The 25337-nt window shown below is 52.9% G+C and overlaps 1 protein-coding gene across 6 annotated transcripts; it reads left to right on the top strand.

Annotated features, from left to right (window-relative positions):
• The first annotated feature begins 54 nt into the window (after nucleotides 1-54).
• Nucleotides 55-22979, top strand: C8H19orf47 (chromosome 8 C19orf47 homolog). 6 transcript variants are annotated; one of them, XM_047794342.1, is made up of 10 exons: nucleotides 55-72; nucleotides 2702-2806; nucleotides 7026-7077; nucleotides 11068-11155; nucleotides 11251-11365; nucleotides 12704-12785; nucleotides 16776-16916; nucleotides 18616-18768; nucleotides 20138-20208; nucleotides 21679-22979. In XM_047794342.1, the coding sequence occupies exons 3-10, from the start codon at nucleotides 7059-7061 to the stop codon at nucleotides 22171-22173; spliced, it is 1164 nt and encodes a 387-aa protein (XP_047650298.1). In that variant the 5' UTR covers nucleotides 55-72; nucleotides 2702-2806; nucleotides 7026-7058; the 3' UTR covers nucleotides 22174-22979. The 6 variants fall into 6 exon arrangements, with proteins under 6 accessions (XP_047650298.1, XP_047650297.1, XP_047650296.1 ...); XM_047794341.1 differs by lacking the exon at nucleotides 55-72 and adding an exon at nucleotides 89-224; XM_047794340.1 differs by lacking the exon at nucleotides 55-72 and adding an exon at nucleotides 143-187.
• The last annotated feature ends 2358 nt before the right edge of the window (nucleotides 22980-25337 follow it).

The following is a 25337-nucleotide window of genomic DNA, read 5'->3' as shown; positions in this document are numbered from 1 at the left end:
GGTCGGTCACGTGACAGTTGCAGCTGCGCTCTCTCTGGTGGCTCCCCAGCGGGCTAGAGAAGCCGCGAGCGGGTGAGTCCGGCTTCCGGCGGCGAGGGCGGCGCTTCCGGGGCGGGCAGCCGGGCCAAGGGAGGAGGGTCTGACAGTTGGCGCCGCCGGGAGGGCGGGCAGGCGGGCAGGCGGGCAGGTGGGTGGCGCGAGTGGGCGCGTGCCCAGAGGGCCAGGTGAGGCGCGGGCCGCGGGTGATGGGGTAGGGCTGGGTGAGGTGGGGATGAATGGCGTCCAGGGTTCCGGAGTCAGTCCTGGCGCCGCTGTACGGCTCTGGACTAGCGAGTTCTTTCTCTGAAACTCAGTTTCCTCCTCTGTAGAATGGGGGTCAGAATCTGACTGTAGCATCTTCTTTATGGGTTGTAGTGAGAAATCAGTTCGTGCATGTCGGAGCTCCTTAGTTCAGCGCCTGGCACACTGCTCAGTTCGTTACTATACTATTATTGTTGATGATCTTTGCGCTTGGTGTGGAAAATCAAGGTGTGGGAGTGTGAAATTGGGGGCCACAGATTTCAGCCCAAGTCCTAACTACACTTTGTGGTCGTGGACCTATATCTTCACCTGTTTGAACTGAATTTTCCTTGTCTCTTCAGTGAGGGCTAATAGTCTCAATATCATAGCATCACTGTGAGGATGCTGATGAAATGTGCGTGTTGAGTCCTTAGCACAGGGCCTGACACAGTATTAAGTAGGAGCTCAAAAGATTGAGACGCTAGTAATGATTCTCAGAGTCACTGGTGTAAATGGGACTTGCAAGGATGTAGAGAGGAGGAGGAAGCTAAAAGATGGCAAAACTTGGAAACTGGAGTTGGGCAAATTGACATCCTGCCATTCTTTTTTTCTTTCTTCTTATGTCTTTTTAGGGCTGTACTCGCAGCATATGTGAGTTCCCAGGCCAGAGGGCGAATCGGAGCTGTGGCTGCTGGCCTACGCTACAGCCACAGCAACACCAGGTCTGAGCTGAGTCTGCGACCCTCACCACAGCTCACAGGAACATTCAATCCTTAACCCACTGAGTGAGGCCAGGGATTGAACCCATGTCCTCATGAATACTACTCGTTTCCTTACTGCTGAGCCACAACAGGAACTCCCCTGCCACTTAATATTTGATCAGTTTTGCTTAATCCCATTGTGTTAGGTTTTCCATTTTCTTTAAAACCACGGATGCATTTTCCTTCAGTCAGTTCAATTGAGAAGGAAAATTTGTGTTCTTTCCTAATGGAAAAGTAGCATTGCTGGCGTGAGAAGAAGGAAAACAACCTGAACACCAATGGAAGCAGAATAGTCTATTAAATTGTAGACAGAACCTGGAAGAATTGAAAACTTACACTGTGTGATTCCATGTTGTCAGATCCCATGGACCCTGTCAAGTTATCTTATACTCTGTTCTCAGCTCACACTTTGAACATGACTGATATCAGCTCAATGACTGTCCCCCCCTTTCCCTAGCTCACTGAAGATTTATTTATTTTACTTAATGCACATAAGCGTAACTGCTGAGCACTGTTTTAAGGGCTGGGTGTTTATGAACTCATTCAACCTCCACTAAGCACTTTAAGAGCAGATACTTTTGGAGTTCCTGTCGTGGCACAGTGATTAACGAATCTGACTAGGAACCATGAGGTTGCAGGTTCGATCCCTGGCCTCGCTCAGTGGGTTAAGGATCTGGCGTTGCTGTGAACTGTGGTGTAGGTTGCAGATGTGGCTTGGATCCCACGTTGGCTGTGGCTCTGGTGTAGGCCGGTGACTACAGCTCCGGTTGGACCCCTAGCCTGGGAACCTCCATATGCCACGGGAGTGGCCCGAGAAAAGGCAAAAAGACAAAAAAAAAAAAAAAGAACAGATATGTCTTTTTTTTTAATCTTTTTATGCCAGAACTCTTGGCATATGGAGGTTCCCAGGCTAGGGGTTGAATCGGAGCTGTAGCTGCTGGCCTGCACCACAGCCACTGCAATGCAGGATCCAAGTCACGTCTGTGACCTACACCACAGCTCACGGCAACGTCAGATCCTTTACCCATTGATCCTTCACCCATCGAACCTGCGTCCTCATGGATGCTAGTCAGATTTGTTGCCACTGAGCCACGACAGAAACTCTACGCCTATCATTCTTTTTTTTTTTTTTTTTAATAACTGGAGTATAGCTGATGTACAGTAACTCCTCCATCATTCTTATTTTAACGTCAAAGGGAGTGAGATCCAGAACAGTTAAGCCATTTGCCCCAGAGTCAGAATCAGGAAGTGGTAAAATTGAGACTTGGAGCCACACCTCCTATGGACTTTAGCACAGGGAATCTGGTGCATGGTAATTACTTGAATTTTGGGAGCTATCATTTCTTTATTATTATTATTATTATTTTGTCTTTTTGCCTTTTCCAGGGCCGCTCCCGTGGCATATGGAGGTTCCCAGGCTAGGGGTCAAATCGGAGCTGTAGCCACCGGCCTACGCCACAGCCACAGCAATGCAGGATCCAAGCCGTGTCTGCGACCTGCACCACAGCTCACAGCAACGCCAGATCCTTAACCCACTGAGCGAGGCTGGGGATCGAATCTGCAGCCCCATGGTTCCTAGTCAGATTTGTTAACCACTGCGCCATGACAGGAACTCCCTATCATTTCTTTATTATTAATGTTATATAATTTTCACTGTTTAGAAAGTCAGCGCTGGAGATGGGCTTTTAATGGTGGCGAGAGGAAATTGAGTCCAGCAGGGAATTCTGCGGCTGTGGTGGGAGGATACCAGTACGTAAAGGCGTCTAGTAAGTATCAACTGAAACTTTGCAGACAGACCACATCGCCTGCCTGATGGTAATCCCTTGACCAGTGTTAATCAGAGCCATGGGACTGACTTGGGTTCAAATCCTGGCCCTGCAGTTACTTGCTGTGTGACCTCGGACCTGCCACTCTCACCTGTAACTGGGAGATCATTTCTTCTTTTACTGCTGGTGGTTGTGAGGAGTTGCTGAGATGTGTACACACTCAGTGCCTGGCATGGAAACGTTTCGACAGGAGCTACCGAATGAGCATTGCGATCAGGGAGAACTTGTTTTTGAATCCTAGTAAAGCTGCTTGCTAGATATGGGACTTGGCAAATGACTGCACCACAATGAGTCGGTTTTTTCATTGATTAAAATGGGGCTAATTATAGTCCTCACTCATGAGCAGGTTGTGAGGCATCAGCGTGATGCCTGGCACTGGTCCTGGTGCATAAGTTAGTGCTTGGGATGTGAGATGTTGTCCTTGTGTCTGACTTATGGGAGCCTCTCCACGCCTTGCTCTGTGAGACAGGCTGGTTGTGTTCTTTTTCTGCAGCGGTAAAATTCAGACTGGAAAAGGGAGCTTAGGAGCCAAGTGCAGGGTGGAGTGATGCCTGCAGTCATGCTCATCACCTGAGTTGGGGCAAAGGAGAGAGTCCCACATCTGGGGACTCTGGGAAGGTGTCCCAAAGCCAGTGGCAGCCGAGCACTGTGAAGGAGAGCTTGTCAGGAAGACAGGAAGAGAAAGCATCCCAGGCACAAGAGACCTTGTGTGTAAAGAATGGGAGGCAGGTCACACACTTGGGTGTTGGAGGGAAGGCTGGGGGGCGCTGGGGGATAAGAAGAGCCGGCATTTCTGGAATACTTACTATGCACCAGCTACTCTCAAGTGACTTTTTCTTTTCTTTTCTTTTCTTTTTGTCTTTTTGCCTTTTCTAGGGCCGCTCCCATGGCATATGGAGGTTGCCAGGCTAGGGGTCTAATCCAAGCTGTAGCTGCCAAGCCTACACCAGAGCCACAGCAACATGGGATCCGAGCCTCGTCTGCAACCTACACCACAGCTCACGGCAACGCCGGATCCTTAACCCACTGAGCGAGGCCAGGGACCGAACCCGCAGCCTCATGGTTCCTAGTTGGATTCATTAACCACTGAGCCACGATGGGAACTCCTCGAGTGACTTTTTAAAAAAATTCTTACACTTATTATTATTTTGGCCATGCCCAAGGCATGGGGGAGTTCCCAGGCCAGGGTATTCTCCCATGGCACAGTGGGTTAAGGATCCAGCATTGTCACTGTTTGCGGCTGTGGTGCAAGTTCAATCCCTGGGCCTGAGAACTTCCACCTGCCGCTTCATGGCCAAAAAAAAGAGAGAGAGAAGAAAAGAGATATCTCCCTAGAGGGAGTTCCAATCATGGTGCAGAGGAAACGAATCCGACTAGGATCTATGAGGACTCAGGTTTGATCCCTGGCCTCGCTCAGTGGGTTAAGGATCTGGCATTGCCATGAGCTGTGGTGTAGGTTGCAGACTCGGCTTGGATCCCGCGTTGCTGTGACTCTGGTGTAGACAATGTATCCAGACCTAGCAGTTAAGAATATGGCACTGTCGCTGCTGTGGTGCAGGTTTGATCCCTGGCCTGGGACCTTTTTTTTTTTCTTTTTTGGCTGCCCTGCAGCATATGGAGTTCCTGGGCAAGGGATCAGAGCCGAGCCATAGTCTTGATCTAAACTGCAGCTGTGGCAATGCCAGATCCTTTACCCACTGTGCTGGGCTGGGGATCGAACCTGTTGTTCCCAACCTGTGTTCCCAAGATGTCGCCAAACCCGTTGCGCCACAGCAGGAACTCCTTTTTTTTTTTTTAATATCCCAGGAGTTTTGTTTTGTTTTTCTTTTTAGGGCCGCACCCATGGCATGTGGAGGTTCCCAAGGTAGCGGTTGAACCGGTGCTGTAGCAGACGTAGGTCTGTGTAGGTCGAAGACGTGGCTCGGTTTTTGTTTTTTTTTTTAGGGCCGCACCCACGTCATATCGAGGTTCCCAGGCTAGGCGTCAAATCAGAGCTATAGCTGCCGGCCTTCACCAGTCACAGCATTGTAGAATCCGAGCCGTGTCTGCAACCCACACCACAGCTCATGGCAACGCCGGATCCTCAACTCACTGAGCGAGGCCAGGGATCAAACCTGCAACCTCAGGTTCCTAGTCCAGTTCGTTTCCACTGTGCCACGACAGGGGCTCCGCAGACGTGGCTTGGATCCCGAGTTGCTGTGGCTGTAGTGTAGCCATCAGTTTCAGCTCCGGTTTGATCCCTAGCCTGGGAATTTCCACAAGCCTCAGATGCGGCCCTAAAAAAAAAAGAAAAAAAAAGCAAGAAAAGAAAAACAATTTATTGTATTGAAGTGATTTACAATATTGTGTTAGTTACTACCTTAGAGGAAAGCGATTCAGGTGTACACGTGTGTGTATTTATATGTATACGTGTATGTGTATACATTCTTCTTCACGTTCTTTTCAGTTCTGGTCTGTCCCGAGAGAGTGAATACAGTTCCCTGTGCTACACAGCAGGACCTTGTCTCTCCACCCTCTAGATAATAGTTTGCATCTGCTGGTTGCAAACTCCTAATCAAGTGCCTTGTACATAGAAACTCATCTAGCCCCGCAGCGGTTCTCTGAGACAGGTAATATTTGTGCCATTCCAATTTACAAATGGGGACACTGAGGCCTGGCTAGTGAAGTAACTCGCCAAGGTCACATAGCTAGTAAGTGGTAGAGCCAGATTTGAACCCTGCAAGTCTGGTTCTCCAGTCCTTATCTTTTACCATCTCTGTTATAACATCAAGATGGGACTCAGGGAGTTCCCGTTGTGGCGCTGCGGAAATCTGACGAGTGTCCATGAGCTTTCGGGTTCGATCCCTGGCCTCGCTCAGTGGGTTAAGGATCCGGTGTTGCTGTGAGCTATGGTGTAGGTCTCAGACGAGGCTCGGATCTGGCATCGCTATGGCTGTGGTCTAGGCTGGCAGCTGTAACTCCAGTTCCACCCCTCGCCTGGGAACTTCCCTATGTCATGGGTGTGGCCCTAAAAAGTGGACAAAAAAAAAAAATTACTGCTATTAACGTCTAGGAGAAAATCTCCGTTATGTGCTGGTATGTCTTTAATACCGTTCTGGCACCTGCCGATCTTATCTGAGTGAAAATTGGTTTTCTGTTTCTTCCCTGGGGCCCCTCCTGACTCGTGCCCCAGGGACACCCCCTCACCCCCGCACCCCGCCCCGGCCGCTGTTCTCATTGGCCTCCTCACTCACTCCACTGCCCACGGGCTCCCTGCTGCCCCACAGACATGCCAGATGGGCCCCAGCTCAGGGCCCTGCGCTTGCTGCACCTCCTCCCGGCACACTGTTCCGCTGGAAAACTGCGTGGCCCCGTCCCTGACCTTCAGGTCTCTCTGCCTGTCCCTCTAGCGAGCTCTTCCCTGACCACCCATTTAGCATCGGCAGCCTTCCCGGCCCGGGCCCCCTGCGTTTCCTCCGGACGCCAAAGGCTTTCTGACACGCGGTAGAGGCAACGGTTTTGCTTGTTTACTCTCTCCCCCCGTCCCATGTCCCCACCTAGATGCCGAGCTCTGGGGTTTTGTTCCCTGCCCTCACCACCTCTCCACCCCAAGTAGGTTCTCAGGAAAGAGGTTTCTTGTGCTTTGCTTTAAATTTTATTGAAGAATCATTGTTTTACAGGAAAGAGGTTTAGAATGGATGAACGAGTGGGTATTTATGGTTCAGGTCTTGGGTATGGGGTGTCTTTTTTCTGTCCTCCTCTTATTCCAGCCAGAATCTTTTTATTTTTTCATTTAAAAAAATTTTTTAGGTGTACAAAGTATTTATTTCATACACTTATATTGCAGAATTATTACCAGCATAGCATGAGCTAATGCTTGGATCCCATTACATACATAATTATCATTTCTTCTAGAGTCTTTTGAGGTGTGTGGGAATGGAGCTGTGGACATGTGCTCTCCCTGAGCCTTGTCCCAGGCAGAAGTGATTGCTCTGGTGGCAGCTCTGCTCCAGGCTGACTTCCTGCCAGCTGCTCCAGGCTATTCCTGGGCTGTGAGCCCCCAGCCCAGGAACTCGCCTCTGGCAGGCAGGCAGGCAGACAGAGGGACGGGCAGCCAGGAAGGGACAGACCCGGAGCCTGCGGCCACTCATGGGCGCTCTCCCCTTGTTCTCTCCTCCAGGCTCCAGGGAGCAGCATCAAGGCCAGGGCCACAATGGTCTCAGTGACGATGGGTGAGTCTTCTCTCCAGGGGGCCCCCTCTCCCCACTGCCCTATTTGAGGTATGACCTTGGTGAGGGAATGGGGTGGGGGAGGGAGGGCCGGTCACTGGCAGGAACAGCTGTGCCCTGAGGATCGTGGAGGCAGGGCCAGGGCCTGCGCAGGGCCTGCTGCCTCATCTCTGTGCCTTGGCCTCCTGACAGCCTAGTTGGGCCGTGAAGAATTTGAGTTCTGAAGTCCGGCAGAACCCCCACGTGTCCTCTGGAGCCTCAGTTTTCTCACCCATAAGGTGGAGATACTAACACGCCCAGCATCCGGGGATGCTGGAAGGATTAAAGAGTTTATTGTGTGTAAAATCTTGGGTGCAGTTCTCCACAAATGTTAGCTATTGTTATTCTCACAAGCCTATTACCACATTCTCTTTTTTTTTGTCTTTTTGTCTTTTGTGTTGTTGTTGTTGCTATTGCTATTTCTTGGGCCGCTCCTGAGGCATATGGAGGTTCCCAGGCCAGGGGTTGAATCGGAGCTGTAGTAGCCACCGGCCTACGCCAGAGCTACAGCGATGTGGGATCCGAGCCGCGTCTGCAGCCTACACCACAGCTCACGGCAACGCCGGATCGTTAACCCACTGAGCAAGGGCAGGGACCGAACCCGCAACCTCATGGTTCCTAGTCGGATTCGTTAACCACTGCGCCACGACGGGAACTCCAACATATTCTCTTTTTAAACTCTCTATTTGGGGCTTGCCAAAGCACAGAGATTAGCTGGTAGCTTTTACATTTTTGGAGATTTGTACCCATAGAAAAGTACATAGAACATATTTGTGTGCTCAGAAGAGCAATTAAAAAGCAAACGTCGGTGTACTTCCTTTAGGATTGCATTTATGTAAAGCACAGAGGCAGGCAGAATCAATCTATGCCGCTAAAAGGTGTCGGCTGCCCTTGCAAGGCAGGGAGAAGTGACTACATAGGGAATGTGAGGCGGGGGATGCTTCTGGGATGCTGGAAATGCTTTATTTCTTTATTTCCTGGTTACATGAGTGTGTTGGTTTATGAAAATCTGTCAAACTTGTGTGTGTTTTTGTGTGTGTAAATTAATAAAAAAGGTTTTAGAGTTCCTGTCATGGCACAGCGGAAGCAAATCCAACTGGGAACCATGAGGTTGTGGGTTCGATCCCTGGCCTCGCTCAGTGGGTTAAGGAGCCGGCATTTCCGTGAGCTGTGGTGTAGGTCGCAGTCATGGCTCAGATCTGGCATGGCTATGTCTGTGGTGTAGATTGGCAGCCGTAGCTCCGATTGGACCCCTAGCCTGGGAACCTCCATATGCCTAGTGTTCAACCATAAAAAGCAAAAATAAATTTAAAAATTAAAAAAAAAAAGGTTTTAAAAAGCAACTCCCTGGGAGTTTCCTGGTGGCCTGGTGGTTAAGACTTAGTGGTTTCACCACTGTAGCCTGGGTTCAATCCCTGGTCTGAGAACTGAGATCCCAGACCAGGCTGCTACACTCTGTGGCCAAAAAAACTTATAAATAAATAGATAAATCCATAAACAACTGCCCTCTAACCATCCAGGTCAAAAAATAGATTACCTGCCCCCCTGAGGGTTCCTCCCTAATCACAACCCCTCCCTCCTCCAGGTGGAATAAATAAATCACTCTCTCCTCTTTGTGAGAATCTCTCCTTACATTTCTTTTTCTTCCCCTTTTTTTTCGGTCTTTTTAGGGCCGCACCTGTGGCATATGGAGGTTCCCGGGCTAGGAGTTGAATTGGAGCTGTAGCTGCTGGCCAACACCACAGCTCACAGCAACGCTGGATCCTTAAGCCACTGAGCAAGGCCAGGGATCGAACCTGTGTCCTCATGGATGCTAGTCAGGTTTGTTTCCATTGCGCCACAACGGGACCTCCTCTCCTTACCCTTCTACATAGTTGTCCCGCTAGTGAAAACATTCCTATTGTGTAGACTTGGTTTTGAACTTACGTGAATGAACTTGTGCCCTGTGTTCTTTTCGCATCTGGCTTCTGTTGCTCAGGGCCATGTCTGAGAGTCATCCGTGGTGCCATGGGTAGTGGGAGTTCTTTCCTTTGCGCTGCTCTCTAGTATTTACCATGTAAGGGTGAGCCACCTCCCTTTGTGTGTGGATGCTGTTGTCAGTGGGTGTTGTATCTGGGTTGTGGCTGTTGCAGACAAGCTGCCATGAGTATTCTAGAGCATGTCTCCTGATGTATATCGCAAGCAATACCTCTTTGAATCCAAGACACACATTGTGGCCCACCAAATTAGTGTTGTGGAAATGCAGGTGCATCTTAACCGCTGGTGCCTTTTTTTTTTTTTTTTTTTGGCTTTTCAGGGTCTCACCCATGGCATATGGAGGTTCCCAGGCTAGGGGTTGAATCAGAACTGTAGCCGCTGGCCTACACCACAGCCAAGCAACATCAGATCCAAGCCACATCTTGCAACCTAAGCCACAGCTCACAGCAACCCTGGATCCTTAACCCACTGAGCAAGCCCAGGAATGGAACCCTCAACCTCATGTTTCCTGGTCGGATTCAGTTCTGCTGAGCCAGGATGGAACTCCTATAGCTGGTGCTTATGATTAGTTACTTGGCAGCATGTTTCTTCTTCAGTAGGACACAGATTGGTGGTGAGGGCTGGACATGGGACTTTTGCAGTTCCTTGACTTTGCTGTAGACAGTTAGCTACTCCTAATCTTTGTGGTGCTTGTCTCTCTTAACAGCTTCATCGAGATACAGTTCACTAAAGTGTGCAATCCAGTGGTTTGTGGTGGGTTTTTTTTTTTTTTTTTTTTTTGGCCGCTCCTGCAGCATGTGGAAGTTCCCAAGCTAGGGACTGAACCTGTGCCACAGCAGTGACAACGCTGGATCCTTAACCCTCTGAGCCACAAGGGAACTCCACCAATGATCTTATCTGATACCTGGCCTGATGGGTCAGGATCAGTTTGAAGGTCACAGGCAAGATCTTGGCCAAGAGGTCAAGAAACAAATTTGGAAACAATAAAGCTACACAGGTGGAGTATGCTTGGTCTTGGCCTCGGCTCCATGTAGAGTAGTGGCAGAATAATAATAATAATAATAACAGCTGCATGGGTTGAGGCTGTCCCCGGGGCCAGGCAGCACTCAAAGCTCTTTATGTAGACTTGGTCTTTTGTCTGCAAAATGACCAAGGGCATCAGTACTCTTATTACTAGAATGTCTGCTCTGTGAGGGAAGGGACTCTGTCTGTGCCAGGCTATATCCCCAGTGATAGACCAGGGCATGGCATCTGCCATGTGCTCAGTACACGCTTGTTGAACGCATTACCCCAAAATTACAGCTGAGTAAACCGAAGCACCAAGTGATAACCTTGTCCACAGCCCCTCAGCCCGGAGATGGCAGAGCCGGGATTAGAACCCGTGCTCCAAAGCCTACGCTTATAAACGCCATGCCTTACTCTGAGTCCTGGCTGCTCCTCTGTGTGTGTGTTGGGCATTGGGGGGTGCTTGGTGACACCCCTTGGCCGGCTCTGCAACACTTCTTCCTGTCCACCAGCAGATCCTGTCGCTCTCAGGACCTGCCCCTGCACATGGAGAGCCGGGTGGCAAACCCAGAGTCCTGGCTCCCCCAAACAGTCATGGGCCGAGCACAGGGCTGGTCGCCGCGGGGCACACTCCAGGGCAGGACGGAGCTGTGAGGACAAGGGCAGTACAGCAGCAAGCAGAAGGCCTTGGGGAATCCACTTTTTGTTAGCAGTGTGGCCTGGGCTGAATCACCCAGCCTCTCCTTGCCTCAGTTTCCTCACTGGCAAAGTGGGGGCGACAGTGCTGCTGAAGTCACAGGGTTGTCAGGCCCGCTGAGTTTCATCACGTGTGCAGAGCACTCAGACCTGAGGCCGGGCATTTGATGAGCATTTAGTTTGTGGGAGCTGCTGCTATTGTGGTTTTGTTGTTGCTGTTCTCTAAAGAAAGTAATGAGAGTAACAAGTCCTGTTCCCCCGACCCCCTCCTCCCAGCCACTTCCGAGTGGATCCAGTTCTTTAAGGAAGCCGGCATTCCTCCAGGACCTGCTGTCAATTATGCCGTGATGTTTGTGGATAATAGGTAAGGCTGCTGAGGGGAGCCAGGCTGAACGTGGGGGAAAGGAGGGGAGTCGGAGCTGGCCCACTTGTGGCCTCACTGTTGACCCTCCCCTGTAGGATCCAGAAGAGCATGCTGCTGGACCTCAACAAGGAGATCATGAATGAGCTGGGCGTGACCGTGGTGGGTGACATCATCGCCATCCTCAAGCATGCTAAGGTGGTGCACCGCCAGGTGGGTGCTCCGCTTGACCTCTCTGTCGCTGGGTTTAGGGTAGGGTGGAGGGACAGTGGCAGAGCCAACAGGCAGCTTGGAAGCAAAGGCAGTTAGAGCTGGATTCTGAGGTCAGTTCCACTGTTTGCTCTGTGACATTGGGCACATTGCCTAACCTCTCTGAACCTTACTTTCCCCACCTGTAGAATGCACATAGGCAAACCTATTTTGCAGCGAGGTTGTATTAAGTTATATGAAGCTCTAGGAAGGTACGAACCGCAGGGCCTCAGCAAAGGCTCTCTGTAAGACTATTATTTCTAGTTCTCATCTTCCTCATAATTATCCTACCAGGACCCTTCTCTGTTCCTAGAATGGGAGCTTCCTACGTGGGACCCATTTGGTGACTTGGCCAACAACATGGTTGCCCCATTCTTGGCCTCTCTGCTGACAGCCCCCTTAGACTGGTGATTTCACCTCCCCGAGCCTCTGAAGCAGGCGCTTCTCACACCCCTGCTGCATAGGGGTGCTGCGGCTTTCTACCAGCTCATGTATCTGGCACCAAGTGCCAGGACCTGTCTTCATTCTTTACACATGTTAGCTCATTTCCTTCTCCCTCCGCTTGACTGAGAAGGCGACTTGCCCCAGAGCCGCGCTCTCAGGCACTCCCCTTTACCAAGTGCTGGCCACTGGGGTTATTCCCCTCAATTTTAATAGCTTCCTCCCTCCCAGGGGCAGCGTCATCTGCCCATCATCCAGCACAAGACATCCAGGACAAGTGAGGACTTTCTCAAGCCAGGGACGTTATCTGAGTATCATAGAGGTCGCCGAGCAAAGTGTTTGCTTTAAACTTTTAAATTTGAGACCAATTTTGAATTTGTGGACACGTCCTGATGATTGTACAGAAAGTTTCTTTATTTCTTACACCCAGCTTCCCTTACCATCAGCATCTTACATAACTAGGGAAGGGGCATTAGTGTGCTATTAGTGTACTCCTCAGACTATTTGGATGTCATCAGTTCTTCCACTATTGTCCTTTTTCTGTTCTAGGATACCACGTGGCCTTTACTTGTCATGTCTCCTTACTCTCTCTGGATTGGGGACAGTTTCCTGGTCTTCTCAGGCTTTGGATGACCTCTGCGGTTTGGGAGAGTACTGGTCCGGGGTTCTGGAGCATGTCCCTGCTTGGAGTTTGTCTGATGCTTTCTTATGATTAGGAGTGAAAGGTTCTGAAATCTCTTCTCTAACAGCTCTGATCTCCTCCAGTTTGGCTCAGATTTCTGGATCCCCTCTTCCCCCACCTCATGTTCTTGTTCCCCTGGTAACCCAGGCACCTCTTATTTTTATTTCTACTTTTTATAGGACATGTGCAAAGCTGCCACTGAGTCGGTGCCCTGTGGCCCCAATCCCCTCCCAGGCGAGACTCGCCGAGGCACCTCTAGCGGTGAGTCCTGTCTGCTCAGGCTTCCTTCCTCCGTTCTTAGCCTCCAGCAGTGACAGGGATGCACCTCCAGCTTGCAGGGGTGGAAGCAAAGCCATCTGAGGCGCTCTTCTCTTAGGGAAAAGCAAACTGGGTAGAGAGTGGCTGTATACACGGTGGATTTTTGTTTGTGGTAATTCTGTTCTGCAAGCCACTATGAGCTCTGAAGCAGTGAATGCTGAATCACTGCTCCCAGGGGATACGGGGTTAGGCTCCTGCGAGCCTCTGGTCACAACATTTTCATCATCTGGTAGATACTCAATCTTCTTTTATGTGTGTTTCTCTTTAAAGACACATTACTTAGTACACATTGTCGATTCATTAACATTGAACTCAGCCCATGGCACTAAAACTCAAGCCTGAATGAAGCTTACCTACCACACCTATTTTTTTTTGTTAAAGCACATCACAGCTTTCTTGAACTTAGGACACGAGACAGCCCCTTGTCATCATGCTTGGGGGCCATTTTATTGCATTTTATTTTTTAAAAATTCTTTGCAATTTTTATTTTTTCTGTCTTAGTTGGTTTACAGTGTTCTGTCAATTTTCTACTGTACAGTGAAGTGACCAAGTCTCTCTCTCTCTCACACACACACACACACACACACACACACACACACACACATTGTGGGGGGCATTTTATCTATTTGTTTGTTTGTTTTGGCCACAACCTCGGCATATGGAAGTTCTTGGATCAGGGATTGAATCTGAGCCGTAGCAGCGGTAGCACCAGATCCTTAACCTGTTTCGCCAGAGCAGAAACTCCCTTGGGGGCCACTTTAAACACTGGGATCACTAATGAGAAGCACAAAAGTGAGGACAGCACTAAAGAGACCGCAGCACTAAGACCTATTACAGTGTGAGAGCTGCGGCAGGAAGGCAGAGGATGGCCTTGTTTGAGCTCAGTTGGGAATGTGTGTGGGGTGACTCAAGCTTTTTGTCTCTCTGTGCATGTCTGAATGACGGCAAAGCACCACAGGTATTGCTTTTGAGGCTCCCAATGCGTTTATAAGTCTGGAATCTGAATGGTAAGAATCAACTGTATTTATGATACTTTAAAAATTTAACAATCATATTAATTAGCCCTGGCTGCTTCATAAGCCACCCTAAAGCTGACTTAAAAACACAGATTTGGAGTTCCCGTCGTGGCGCAGTGGTTAATGAATCTGACTAGGAACCATGAGGTTGCGGGTTCGGTCCCTGCCCTTGCTCAGTGGGTTAACGATCCGGCGTTGCCGTGAGCTGTGGTGTAGGTTGCAGACGCGGCTCGGATCCTGCGTTGCTGTGGCTCTGGCGTAGGCTGGTGGCTACAGCTCCGATTCGACCCCTAGCCTGGGAACCTCCATATGCCGTGGGAGCGGCCCAAAGAAATAGCAAAAAGACAAAAAAAAAAACCACAGTTTTTTTTCTTTTTTCTTTTTCTTTTTTTTTTTTTTTTGGTCTTTTGAGGGCCACACCACGGCATATGGAAATTCACAGGCTAAGGATTGAATTGGAACTGCTGGCCCACACCACAGCCAGAGCAACGCCGGATTCAAGCTGTTTCTGTGACCTACATCACAGCTTGGGGCAAAGCCAGATCCTTAACCCACTGAACAAACCTGAATCCTCACAGACACTCCGTTGGGCTCTTTTTTTTTTGGTCTTTTTGTCTTTCCTAGGGCTACACTTGCGGCACATGGAGGTTCTCAGGCTGGGGGTCTAATCAGAGCTGTAGCTGCCGGCCTACACCACAGCCACAGCAACGCAGGATCCAAGCCGAGTCTGCGACCTACACCACAGCTCAGGGCAACGTGGGATCCTTAACCCACTGAGTGAGGCCACGGTTGGAACCTGCAACCTCATGGTTCCTAGTCAGACTTTGTCTCTGCTGCGCCACGACGGGAACTCCCTCCATCGGGTTCTTAACCTTCTGAGCCACAGCAGGAGCTCCCGCTCACTGCCCTGATTTCTAACAGCTTAGGTTGGTTTTGTTAGTCTTTCAAGTCCATATAAATGAAATTAGATAGTATGTACTTATCTCAGTATAGACCTTCTGAGTGTCTTAGTTTAAAACATGTTAAAAAAATTAAAACAGGGAGTTCCCATTGTGGCATAGTGGAAACAAATCTGACTAGTATCCATGAGGATGCGAGTTCAATCCCTGGCCTTGCTCAGTGGGTCAGGGATCTGGAGTTGCTGGGGCTGTGGCATAGGCCAACAGGTACAGCTCTATTCGACCCCTAGCCTGGGAACTTCCATATGCCACAGGTATGGCCCTAAAAAAGCAAAAAAAAGCAAAAAAAATAATAATTAATTAAATTGAATTAAAAAAATACTGTTGAAAATAAGAAATTAAAAGAGAAGGGGAGGAATTCCCTGGTGGTCTAGCTGGCTAAGGATCTGGCCTTGTCACTGCTGTGGCTCAGGTCCTTGCTCTGGCATGGGTTCAGTTCCTGGCCAGGGAGCTTCAGCATGCCACAGGCGCAGCCAAAAAAAAAAAGCAAGTAATATGTAATTATAACCATGCCGAGGGTCATTATGAAGGACATCCAGAGGCTTTGAGAGCACAAAGAAGACTTTTGGGGGGGCGGGCGTCGGTAGGACAGAATACCAAAGTCTGGAAGCCATCGCTTTCGCTGAGAGCGGTGTTGCTGGGTCTGCTACACAAGGGATGGAAGCCAGCCTGCCTGCTGTGGCTCTCAGCTCCTCCCTCCTGACTGCCCTACCATCCCCCCCGCCCCCCAGAGGTCACTTCTTTTCTCGCCCCCGCCCAACTGGAGCCAGACCCACATGGCCCAGGGCCCTGGCTGAGCGACCCCCTCCCCGAACCCCAGCTTCCTCATCTCTAAAATTGGTTTGCGTTGGATCCTGCCCGATAGGGGTGTCGGGAGGTCCGAGACAGTGTTCATCTTTTGCATCGATGTTTGCTCAGGGCCTGTGAGGCGCCAGAAACCACGGTAGGCACTGGGGACACGGCAGTAACCGACACTATCTCCTCATGGCGCGTGCGTGCCTGCGGGCCAGTCCGCCAGTAAACAGGTGTGATTTAATGTCAAGTAATAATAAGGGCTATGAAGAAAAAGAAAGCATAGCACAGGGTAGAAGTCGTAGAGGTGGAGGGGTGGTCAGGGGAGTTTTCTCTGAGGAGAGGAAAGATAGAGCAAGCCCATTGGTACTGAAGCGGGGAAGAGCTCCGAGTTGGGTGGGAAACTGATGGGAGAAATGTGATGGGAACCAGTCACAGGTGGGCCCCCAGGGCAGGGAGCGGTGGGCTGGTTGCTGGGAAGGCAGGCCCACCCCAAGCATCCCCGTTTTTTTTTTTTTTTTTTTCTTTTTTCCTTTCTTTCTTTTTAGGGCCGCCCCAGTGGCATACGGAAGTTCCCAGGCTAGGGGTTGAATTGGAGCTCCAGCTGCCGGCCTGTAGCACAGGCACAACCACACAGGATCCTTAACCCACTGAGCTGGGCCAGGGATCGAACCCGCATCCTCATGGATACTAGTTGAGTTCTTTTTTTTTTTTTGTCTTTTGTCTTTTTTGTTGTTGTTGTTGTTGTTGCTATTTCTTGGCGGGCTCCCGCGGCATATGGAGGTTCCCAGGCTAGGGGTTGAATCGGAGCTGTAGCCACCGGCCTACGCCAGAGCCACAGCGATGTGGGATCCGAGCCGTGTCTGCAACCTACACCACAGCTCACGGCAACGCCAGATCGTTAACCCACTGAGCAAGGGCAGGGACCGAACCCGCAACCTCATGGTTCCTAGTCGGATTCGTTAACCACTGCGCCACAACGGGAACTCCACTAGTTGAGTTCTTAACCCACTGAGCCACAGCGGCAACTCCCAGCATCCCCGTCTTGACAGTGCAGCCGCGGGGGAACTCTGGCTGCTGCTTTCCCATTCAGCCCCTGGGTCACCTCCCCAGCCTGACCTTCTCAGGGCCCTGCACCACTGGCCTCTCCTCTTCCCTCCTGGCAGCCGCCTCCCGAATGATCACCAACAGCCTGAACCGTGACTCCCCACCCGGCACTCCCCCCAGGCGGCCAGACACCAGCACCTCCAAGATCTCTGTCACTGTGCCCAATAAGATGGCAGCAAAGAGCGCCAAGGCCGCTGCTGGTAAGGGGACTCGGGAGTTGACGGGGGTGGGGGGGGGGGGCGGTTGGCAGACGGGACCATGTCCCCAGCGCTGCAAGGTGCTTTGAAGGCCCCAGGGTGTCTGCAGTGTCCGCAGCGGGTCAGGTCACTGCGCCTCAGCGGGCCTCACGTTGCATGTCTGGAGAGTGGGGCTGTGACACCTTCCCTGGAGATGGTGTCTCTGAGTGGTTCTCCCACTGAGGCTGCTTCAGTCTTCTTGTATTTTTTTGTTTTTATCGTGGTAAGAACACTTGACAGGAGATCTCCCCTCTTCACAAACTTTTAGGTATTCGATGCAGTATTGTTGACTCTGTGCGGGTCAGTCTTTTTAACAGAGGTTCCCTGAGCCCCGCCCTGGTGCCTGGCCCTGGGCTTGATGCCTGGGGTCAAAGGTAAAGAAGCCACCAGAAGGATCCTTTAAAGCCTTCAATCTGATCCTTTCACACCCTTGTCTAGAACTTTCCAGGGCTTTCCATTGTTCCATGAATAAAGTCATCTTCCCACGTGGCCTCACTCGGCCCTGCATCATGTGGATTCATGTCTCGCTCGCCGCCTTGGGTCCCCTCCTGAGGGTCCCTTCTCCCAGCCCTCTTCCTCCACTGGCTTCTCCAGGCTTGGCCACTGTTCCTCTTCCAGGTCTTAGCCTGTGAGAGCTGGGGATGGCACTCTGGCCTTTGGACGTCCAAGCCCTCGTCCTGCCCCTGTCACGCTCTCCTGTGGGCCCATCCTCACAGCAGTGACCTTGGCCCAGGAGGAAACTGAGGCCCAGGGAGGGGGCTTGGCTGTTCGGACGTCCAGCCCTCAGGCCCTGTCTGCCTCCCATCACATGTGCTCCCTTTTTGCCGTGTATGTCATCCTCCTTCTGACCTTTCGATGTGTGTGCCATGAGCAGGAAAATTAGAATTCATTTCTAAAGTATTGAAAAGACGGGAGCCTGGGAGGGACTGACTCTCTCACCCCTCAGCCCCTTTGAGAAGATTCTTTTAACTAATTGAGGTGTAATTTACTTATGCACAGTAAGTGAAACTTACACATAAATTGGAGGTATGAAGCGTGATTATTTTATTTTTTGTCTTCCTGCCTTTCCTAGGGCTTCTTCCTGCGGCATATGGAGGTTCCCAGGCCAGGGGTCTAATTGGAGCTGTAGCCGCCAGCCTACGCCAGAGCCACAGCAACACAGGATCTGAGCCGCGTCTGTGACCTACACACAGCTCATGGCAATGCCGGATCCTTAACCCACTGAGTGAGGCCAGGGATCGAACCCGCAACCTCATCATTCCTGGTCGGATTTGTTAACCACTGCGCCATGACGGGAACTCCTCGATTAATTTTTGAAGAAAGATTTCAGATGTGAAACCACTACCTGGATGGCCTTTCCACCACCAGCCTTTCCCCATCTGAGGGCATTCAGGCTGGGCTGGAAGGTGAGCCTGCCGGGGGCAGGAGCAGAACTGCTCTGAGCCTGGGAGGCCCACCACAGCCTTCTGTGACCCCTCTGAGCCCAGACCCCTGAGTTTCCTGGTGCTTTAGTCATTGGCCACAGGGCGTTGGGAAGATAAGGGATTCAAGTCATGTGGACACATGAAGATAAGGGCACATCTGTGCCCTTTGCAGGGCATTTAGCCCCGACTCCAGGAGAACATTCCAGTCCAGGAGGTGCTTACCATCCCCCCCCCCCCAGCAGCCCTGGCCCGCCGCGAAGAGGAGAGCCTGGCCGTGCCCACCAAGCGGCGCCGGGTCACTGCCGAGATGGAGGGCAAGTACATCATCAACATGCCCAAAGGCACCACCCCCCGGACCCGGAAAATCCTGGAGCAGCAGCAGGCGGCGAAAGGTACTGTCCTGGCAGGGGTCACTTTGGGGCAGAGACGGTGTCCCTTTTGCTGCATCTTGCAGGGTTAGTCACATCCTATAGGCACTGGCCCAGAAGCAGGCTGTGATGGGATCCTGGGGGCCTTGGACCAAGGGTGCAGTGAGGGTGACCGTAGTGGAGGGGAGTGCATCACCACCTCTGCCCTCTGGTCCTGCACTTAGCGTAGCCTCCGCGGCACATCTCCCGCAAGGGACGGCATTGCAGATGCAGTGCTGGCCTACCTCTTAAGTGAGTGACCGTGCCCCAACCACAAGGCACTGTTGTTATGAGCCAGAGCACTCTAGTTGAGATTCAGTCTGGAGTTCCCCTTGTGCACAGTGGTTAACAAATCCGACTAGGAACCATGAGGTTTCGGCTTCGATCCCTGGCCTCCCTCAGTGGGTTAAGGATCCGGCATTGCCATGAGCTGTGGTGTAGGTCGCAGAGGCGGCTTGGATCCTGTGTTGCTGTGGCTCTGGCGTAGGCTGGCGGCTACAGCTCCGATTAGGCCCCCAACCTGGGAACCTCCATATGCCACAGGAGTGGTCCTAAAATGCAAAAAAAAAAAGAGAGAGAGAGATTCAGTCTGGAGTCGGGGTTTGTTAGTATGGAGGTGCTCTTCCTTGCGATCTTCCTTTCAGAATATTGTATATGTTCTTCTGGAAAAACATTCAGCTGTTGCAGAAGCATATACGGTAAAAACAAACTTTCTCCCCCAACTCCCACCTCCCACACCTATTGTTAACCTTTCCAGGCCAGCATTTTTGAACTTTAATGCAACTCTTTGTATGTTTACATATATCTAGGCATTTCTTTTTCTTTTTAAGCCCAAAGCGCATCATCTGATATGTATTGTTCAATACTTTTTTGTTGAGATCTTTTCCCATCAGTGCGTGTGGCTCTGCTTCATTCTTTTTAACTATGTTCCATTTCCGTTGGACTTCGCCATCATACGGTCATGACCATTCTCCTATCGATGGCAGTTTAGGCTGTTATTTAAGGAGCTGACTCATTTCCATTCATCAGAGCCTCTTAGAAGCCCACGGACCCAAAAAAGAGGGAAAGGACCGGAGGGATTAAGAGCTCTTCCCGCGCACACGGCTCATGCATGTGTCCTGAGGTGTGAAGGCCGCAAGTGTTGTGTTGGCCAGCGGTCCGAAGCATGGGGGTCAAGATCAGTGTTGGCCGGCAACAGAGACCGCCAGCCTTGCTCGGCCCAGTGCCAGCCTCTTGGGCCAGAGCTGCTGGCCACACCGATAGCTCCCTGCCCCGTGCGCACCGTGCTCAGCCAGGCCTGGGCCCCCAGGGGCTCCCCGGCAGGCGCTGGCTGATGGCCTCACCTCCCGCCTAGGTCTCCACAGGACGTCCGTGTTTGACCGCCTCGGCGCCGAGACCAAGGCAGACACGACGACAGGGAATAAAGTGAGTTGGAAATGGGGCACCCACTCGGGACTCAAATTCTTGTCCTCCCAGGATGTTGTTCCTGGCACTTCCCACATCCACCTCACCTTGAGTCACCCACTTTTCCAGGCCCAGGGCCCTTCTCCGAACTGGTGGTTTCCCCGTCTGTCTTCTCGCCTGAGCTCCCTCCCCATTTCAGGCCCCGGGGGCCCGGCGGACCCCCGGACGCTGCCCTTGAACCCTTCCCACCACCACAGCCCCAAGCTGGCCTCAGCATCTTCCCTAGGCCCTATCTCGGGTGTCCCGCTGCCCCCATTCCAGGCAGTCAAGCGTCTGATGGCCTCTCTGCCACCTCTCCCTGTCCAGAGAGGACAGTGGCCTCCTCGCTGGTCTCTGCACAGCTCCCGTGTGCCACCCCCAGGACAGGCCTCCCGCCCTCGCCCCCCTTGAAACCCTTCTGAGGCTTTTCACCATGCTCGGGATGAAGCCTGCTCTCCCTGCCCCTGCCTGCCGACCCCTGGCGTGGATCCAGCTCTGCCATCGCCTTGACTGTGTCACTTAAGCCCTTTGCCTGTCAGTTTCCCCCTCTGTGTAGAACCCCCCTCCCAGGGTGGTCACGAGGATCGAGTGGGGTACACACGCAGGGCGGGCGTGGTCTGTCTGCTGCGTGGAAGGCATCTTTAAATGGCACCTTTGATGCACTCTAGCGGAGCTCCCCAGCTGTACTTCCTGCCTTGCCCCCGGGTCGCACCCGCTCTGGCTTTTCTTGCTTCCTACATCTTATCCTGAGTGTGATAATGACGCTTGGGCTCTGTGGCTTGAAGATGCCGCCGTGGGAAGAGCTTGGCACATGGGGAGTGTGCAGTAAATATGATCCCTGTTCCTGCCTTGGGGACCCAGAGAACACAGTTTACTCTGCCAGCTCTGCCCTGGGGACCCAGCTTAGACGTTGATACCCCCGAGGAGGCTCCCCTCGACTCCCAGGGACCAGAGGCTTCCCTGCGCCTGGTCTCCAGCGCGGCCCTCTCCTCCTGAGAACTGTCTTAAGTAGAGAATTCCTTGTGCCATTTCCATGCTGGGTCTGTCGTCCCTGCTGGACCCTGAGTCCCCTGTCTCTGTCACCACTGGGTCCCCAGCGCTCCCCGACACAGGGCCGGGTATTGAGTTGGGGACCGTCTGCCGCGTGAGTGACCAAATTGGTCTTTTCACCCGTGTTCACCTGTGACCTTCATGGTCTTCCCTGCCCCTCCCCCTCTTTATTCCACTCACTTCCTCTCGACTTTCAGATGTCCCTTCTCCAGGGAGCCTCCCCGAGCTTCAGGCAAAGAGGAGGCATCTTCTGGGCTCCCCAGACTTGCCTTCTCAGGGCTCACCACTAGCTAGCATGTCAGGATGGCTGTTTTTCCCAGCCGCGAGCTCCACGAGGCAGCTCTCCATAAATGCATGTTGAGTGACTGACTGACTCACTTGTCCTGTCTCTGACCTTCACAGCCCACAGGAGTCTTCAGCCGCCTGGGGGCCACCCCAGAGATGGATGAGGATCTGGCTTGGGACAGTGACAACGACAGCAGCAGCTCTGTCCTGCAGTATGCCGGGGTCCTGAAGAAGCTAGGCCGGGCCCCAGCCAAAGCCAGTCCCCAACCCACACTGACTGTCAAAGCCAAGGCCACCAGCTCAGCACCAACGGCTGCCACCCCGACGCTGCGGCGCCTGGCCCTCTCCTCGCGACCCGGGCTGGAGAGGAAGCCAGAGCCCCTGTCCAAAGTCAGCGTCATCCAGAGACTGGGCAAGACTGCCCTTGTGCCCGAGGCCCAGGACAGCCAGGTCACGAGCACCAAGAGTAAGTCTTCGGCCGAAGTCAAGGTCACCATTAAGAGGACTCTGGTGGGGCCCCGGGGGAACAGCTCCAGCGAGGGCCTTGGTGCCCAGATGGACCACGCGGGCACTGTGAGCGTGTTCAAAAGACTGGGCCGCAGGACCTTCTAGCCCACGGGCGGGGCGCAGGCCCCTCTCCAGACTCCTGGCTCGCTCAGAGTCTTCAGCAGGGAGCGCCACCCCCCACTGCTGGCTTCTGGGTGACACTGCTTGTCTCCCTCAGGCATTCAGCCCGCCTGAGCTTTCTGGGCAGGTGCTCGGTTTCTCTGAGTCTGAAAGGGTCCTGGAGGCCCGGCCTTACTGCTCTGGGATTTCCCCTTCTCTCCGGTCCTCTGTTCTCTCCTCTCTGACCTTGGCCTTGGCAGGACTCACTCCCCTTTCTACCTGTCCAAGCGCCAGACACCCTTTTCCTCTCCCCCTCTCCCCACCCGCCCCCTCAGCAGCATCCGCTGCCTCAGATCCCACCTCCTGGGCCTCCCTGTCCCCAGAGTGGGTGTCACCTGGGGGAGCTCCCTTACCCTGGTCTCTGACTCCCCAACTTCCTCTCCTCACTCCTCTGCCCCCACCCCCTGCTCTAACGTCCATCTCTCCCTCTCTTCACTCTGTTCATTTCTTTTCTGCTTTCCGTCCCCGTGGCAAGGCCCGACTCTCCGCTGCGTCCTGCCTGGCGCTCCTGCACCTCCGGCCTCCCAGCGGCCCCCTCGTCGGCGGTGGCGTCGAGCCTGTAGAGACTGTTAGCCGCCCGCACTCCCAGGCTGGAGGGACCACCCCAGGCCCTGGGCTGCAGCTGGGGCACCTGCCTGGGCACCTTTTCCCCTGAAAGGCTTGGCAGGTAGTGGGGAAGGGGCACTGAGAAGGGAGGCCAGCGCCGAGAGTGAAGAAAACCGCTGTTTTAATATATTTTTGTGACTTTGAAACAGTTTCTCTCCTCTCCTTCAGGGTGGGGTGCAGGCTGGAAGCCCAGTGTGGGTGGGGGCACCCCCGGAGGGTGGGGCTCTGTCTCGAGTGTCAAGCTCCCCACGCACATGTGGGCCGCGTCTGCGCTGCAGGCCCCGAGGCAATGGGAACAAGGGTCGTGGTCATCATCCAGGGCCCCCTCCTCTTCTTGGCACCCGCAGGGCCTCTGTCCCTCTGCCTCCCCTTTTCTGCCACTCCGTGTGCGAGGGGCTTTCCAGGCTGCAGCCTCCATGAGACCGTGGGCGCCTGTGGATTTGGTCGTTCACCTGCTCACCGCCGCACCCCTGCTCTGTGCCAGGCTGTTGTAGGATCTGGGGATCTATCTGTGAGCAAGGCAGACAAGCCCCTGCCCACGTGGCCGACCTCTCTAGCCAGGGAGACGGGTGGTAGGGCGATCACAATGCCCAAAGAATTGGAGGAATGGGAGTTCCTGTTGTGGCTCGGCGGGTTAAGAACTCAGCACGGCGTCCTTGAGGATGCCGGTTCAATCCTGGCCTCGCTCAGTGGGTTAAGGATCCAACGTTGCCAAAGACTGCGGCACAGGTCACAGATGCAGCTTGGATCTGGCGTTGTGGTGGCTGTGGCATAGGCTGGCAGCTGCAGCTCTGATTCAGTCTCTAGCCTGGGAACTTCATAGGCCGCAGGTGGGCACTAAAAAGACAAAAAAAGTTCCCGTCGTGGCGCAGTGGTTAATGAATCTGACTAGGAACCATGAGGTTGCAGGTTCGATCCCTGCCCTTGCTCAGTGGGTTAAGGATCCGGTGTTGCCATGAGCTGTGGTGTAGGTTGCAGACGCGGCTTGGATCTCGAGTTGCTGCGGCTCTGGCGTAGGCCGGCGGCTACAGCTCCAATTCGACCCCTAGCCTGGGAACCTCCATATGTCGCAGGAGCAGCCCTAGAAGTGGCAAAAAGACAAAATAAATAAATAAATAAATAAATAATTTGGAGGGACCGGCAAATGTGAGCAGGGTCTCTTTAGGTGTCGTGGGTCAGAAGGCCTTTCGGCAGAGATGACCTGTAGGCTGAGCTGTGTGAAGTCAGGAGGAGAGCTTTCCGGCAGAGGAAACAGCCGGGCAGAGGCCCTGAGGTGGGACGGGGAACGCGGAGAGCAGTGTGGCCTGCGAGCCAGCAAGCGAAGGGCCTGAGGAATTTGGACATCCTCCCGAGAGCGTTGAGTCTGGGAGGGTGTGAAGCAGGCCAGTGATGCCCTGATGCCTTTTACGAAGAAGGCTTGGGCCACAGTGAGGAGGCTGAATCGGTGGGAGGGCAGGGACAGGGAGATGCATGGGGTGGGGCGGTGGTGTGGGGAGGAGGGCAGCAGGTGGACCAGAGAGGGGGCAGCAGATCCTCCCCCCGGATGGACTGGAAGTCGAGGGGAGGATGGGAGGCATGGGCCATGCCTGGATGGGGCCTGAGCATCTGAGGAGCGGGGTGGGTTGGGAGGGGGCTCAGCTTTCACAGGGCTGACTGAGGTGAGCAGGCTGCTGGGGCTTGGGGGGCCGCCTGGGCCGGAGCGAGCAGCTTGAGGGGGTGCTCACAAGCTTGTTCAAAACTGGGGGCTGGAAAAGGCACAGAGAGAGGAGGAGCCCCAGGAGGCAGGTGGGGTCCTCTTCCCACAAAGAGAGCAGGGTCTGATAAGGAGACTGCCAAGGAGTGGTCAGTGGGGCCAGAGGAGAGCTGAGCAGGAGAGCAGGTAGAGGTTAGACGTCATCTTTTTTTTTTTTTTTTCATTGTGGTAAAATACAAAATTTACCACTTGAAACTTTTTTTTTTTTTTGGCCACCCCTGCGGCATGTGGAAGTTCCTGAGCCAGAGATTATGAGCCTGTGCCACAGCTATAACCAGAGCCACTGCACTGGCAGTGCCAAATGCTTCACTGCTGAGCCACAAGGGAACTCCTGAACCAGTTTTAAGTGTACTTTTCAGGGCCGTGAGGTACATTCATGTTGTATATCCATCACGGTCAAAGTCTCCAGACCTGTTTTTTGTCTTGCCAGAGTGATCATCGGATTATTTTTAGTTTTTCAGTAACATTATATCGGGAGGCTACTGTATGTTGAGCATTGTCCCAAGCAGCGGGCCTGCGCTGGGAGGGGACAGTGGTAGGGGAGCTGCCAGAGACCCCCTCCTGGTGAGGGCCCAGGCCAGACCCTGGTGGGACTGGTTGAGGTTGGACCTCAGAGGGACCGCAAATGATGTCAGGAAGATTCCAGAGGCTGCCCTTTTATGTCAGGGCCACAAGGAGGCGCGCACGGGCAGGGACGGGGACGCGCGGGCGCGCACACACGCACACACGCACACACACACATACACATGCT

Source organism: Phacochoerus africanus, chromosome 8 (assembly GCF_016906955.1).
Source record: "Phacochoerus africanus isolate WHEZ1 chromosome 8, ROS_Pafr_v1, whole genome shotgun sequence".
Classification (NCBI taxonomy): Eukaryota; Metazoa; Chordata; class Mammalia; order Artiodactyla; family Suidae; genus Phacochoerus; species Phacochoerus africanus.
The sequence above is the reverse complement of the archived record's forward strand: the minus strand, read 5'-3'. Positions and strand labels throughout refer to the sequence as shown.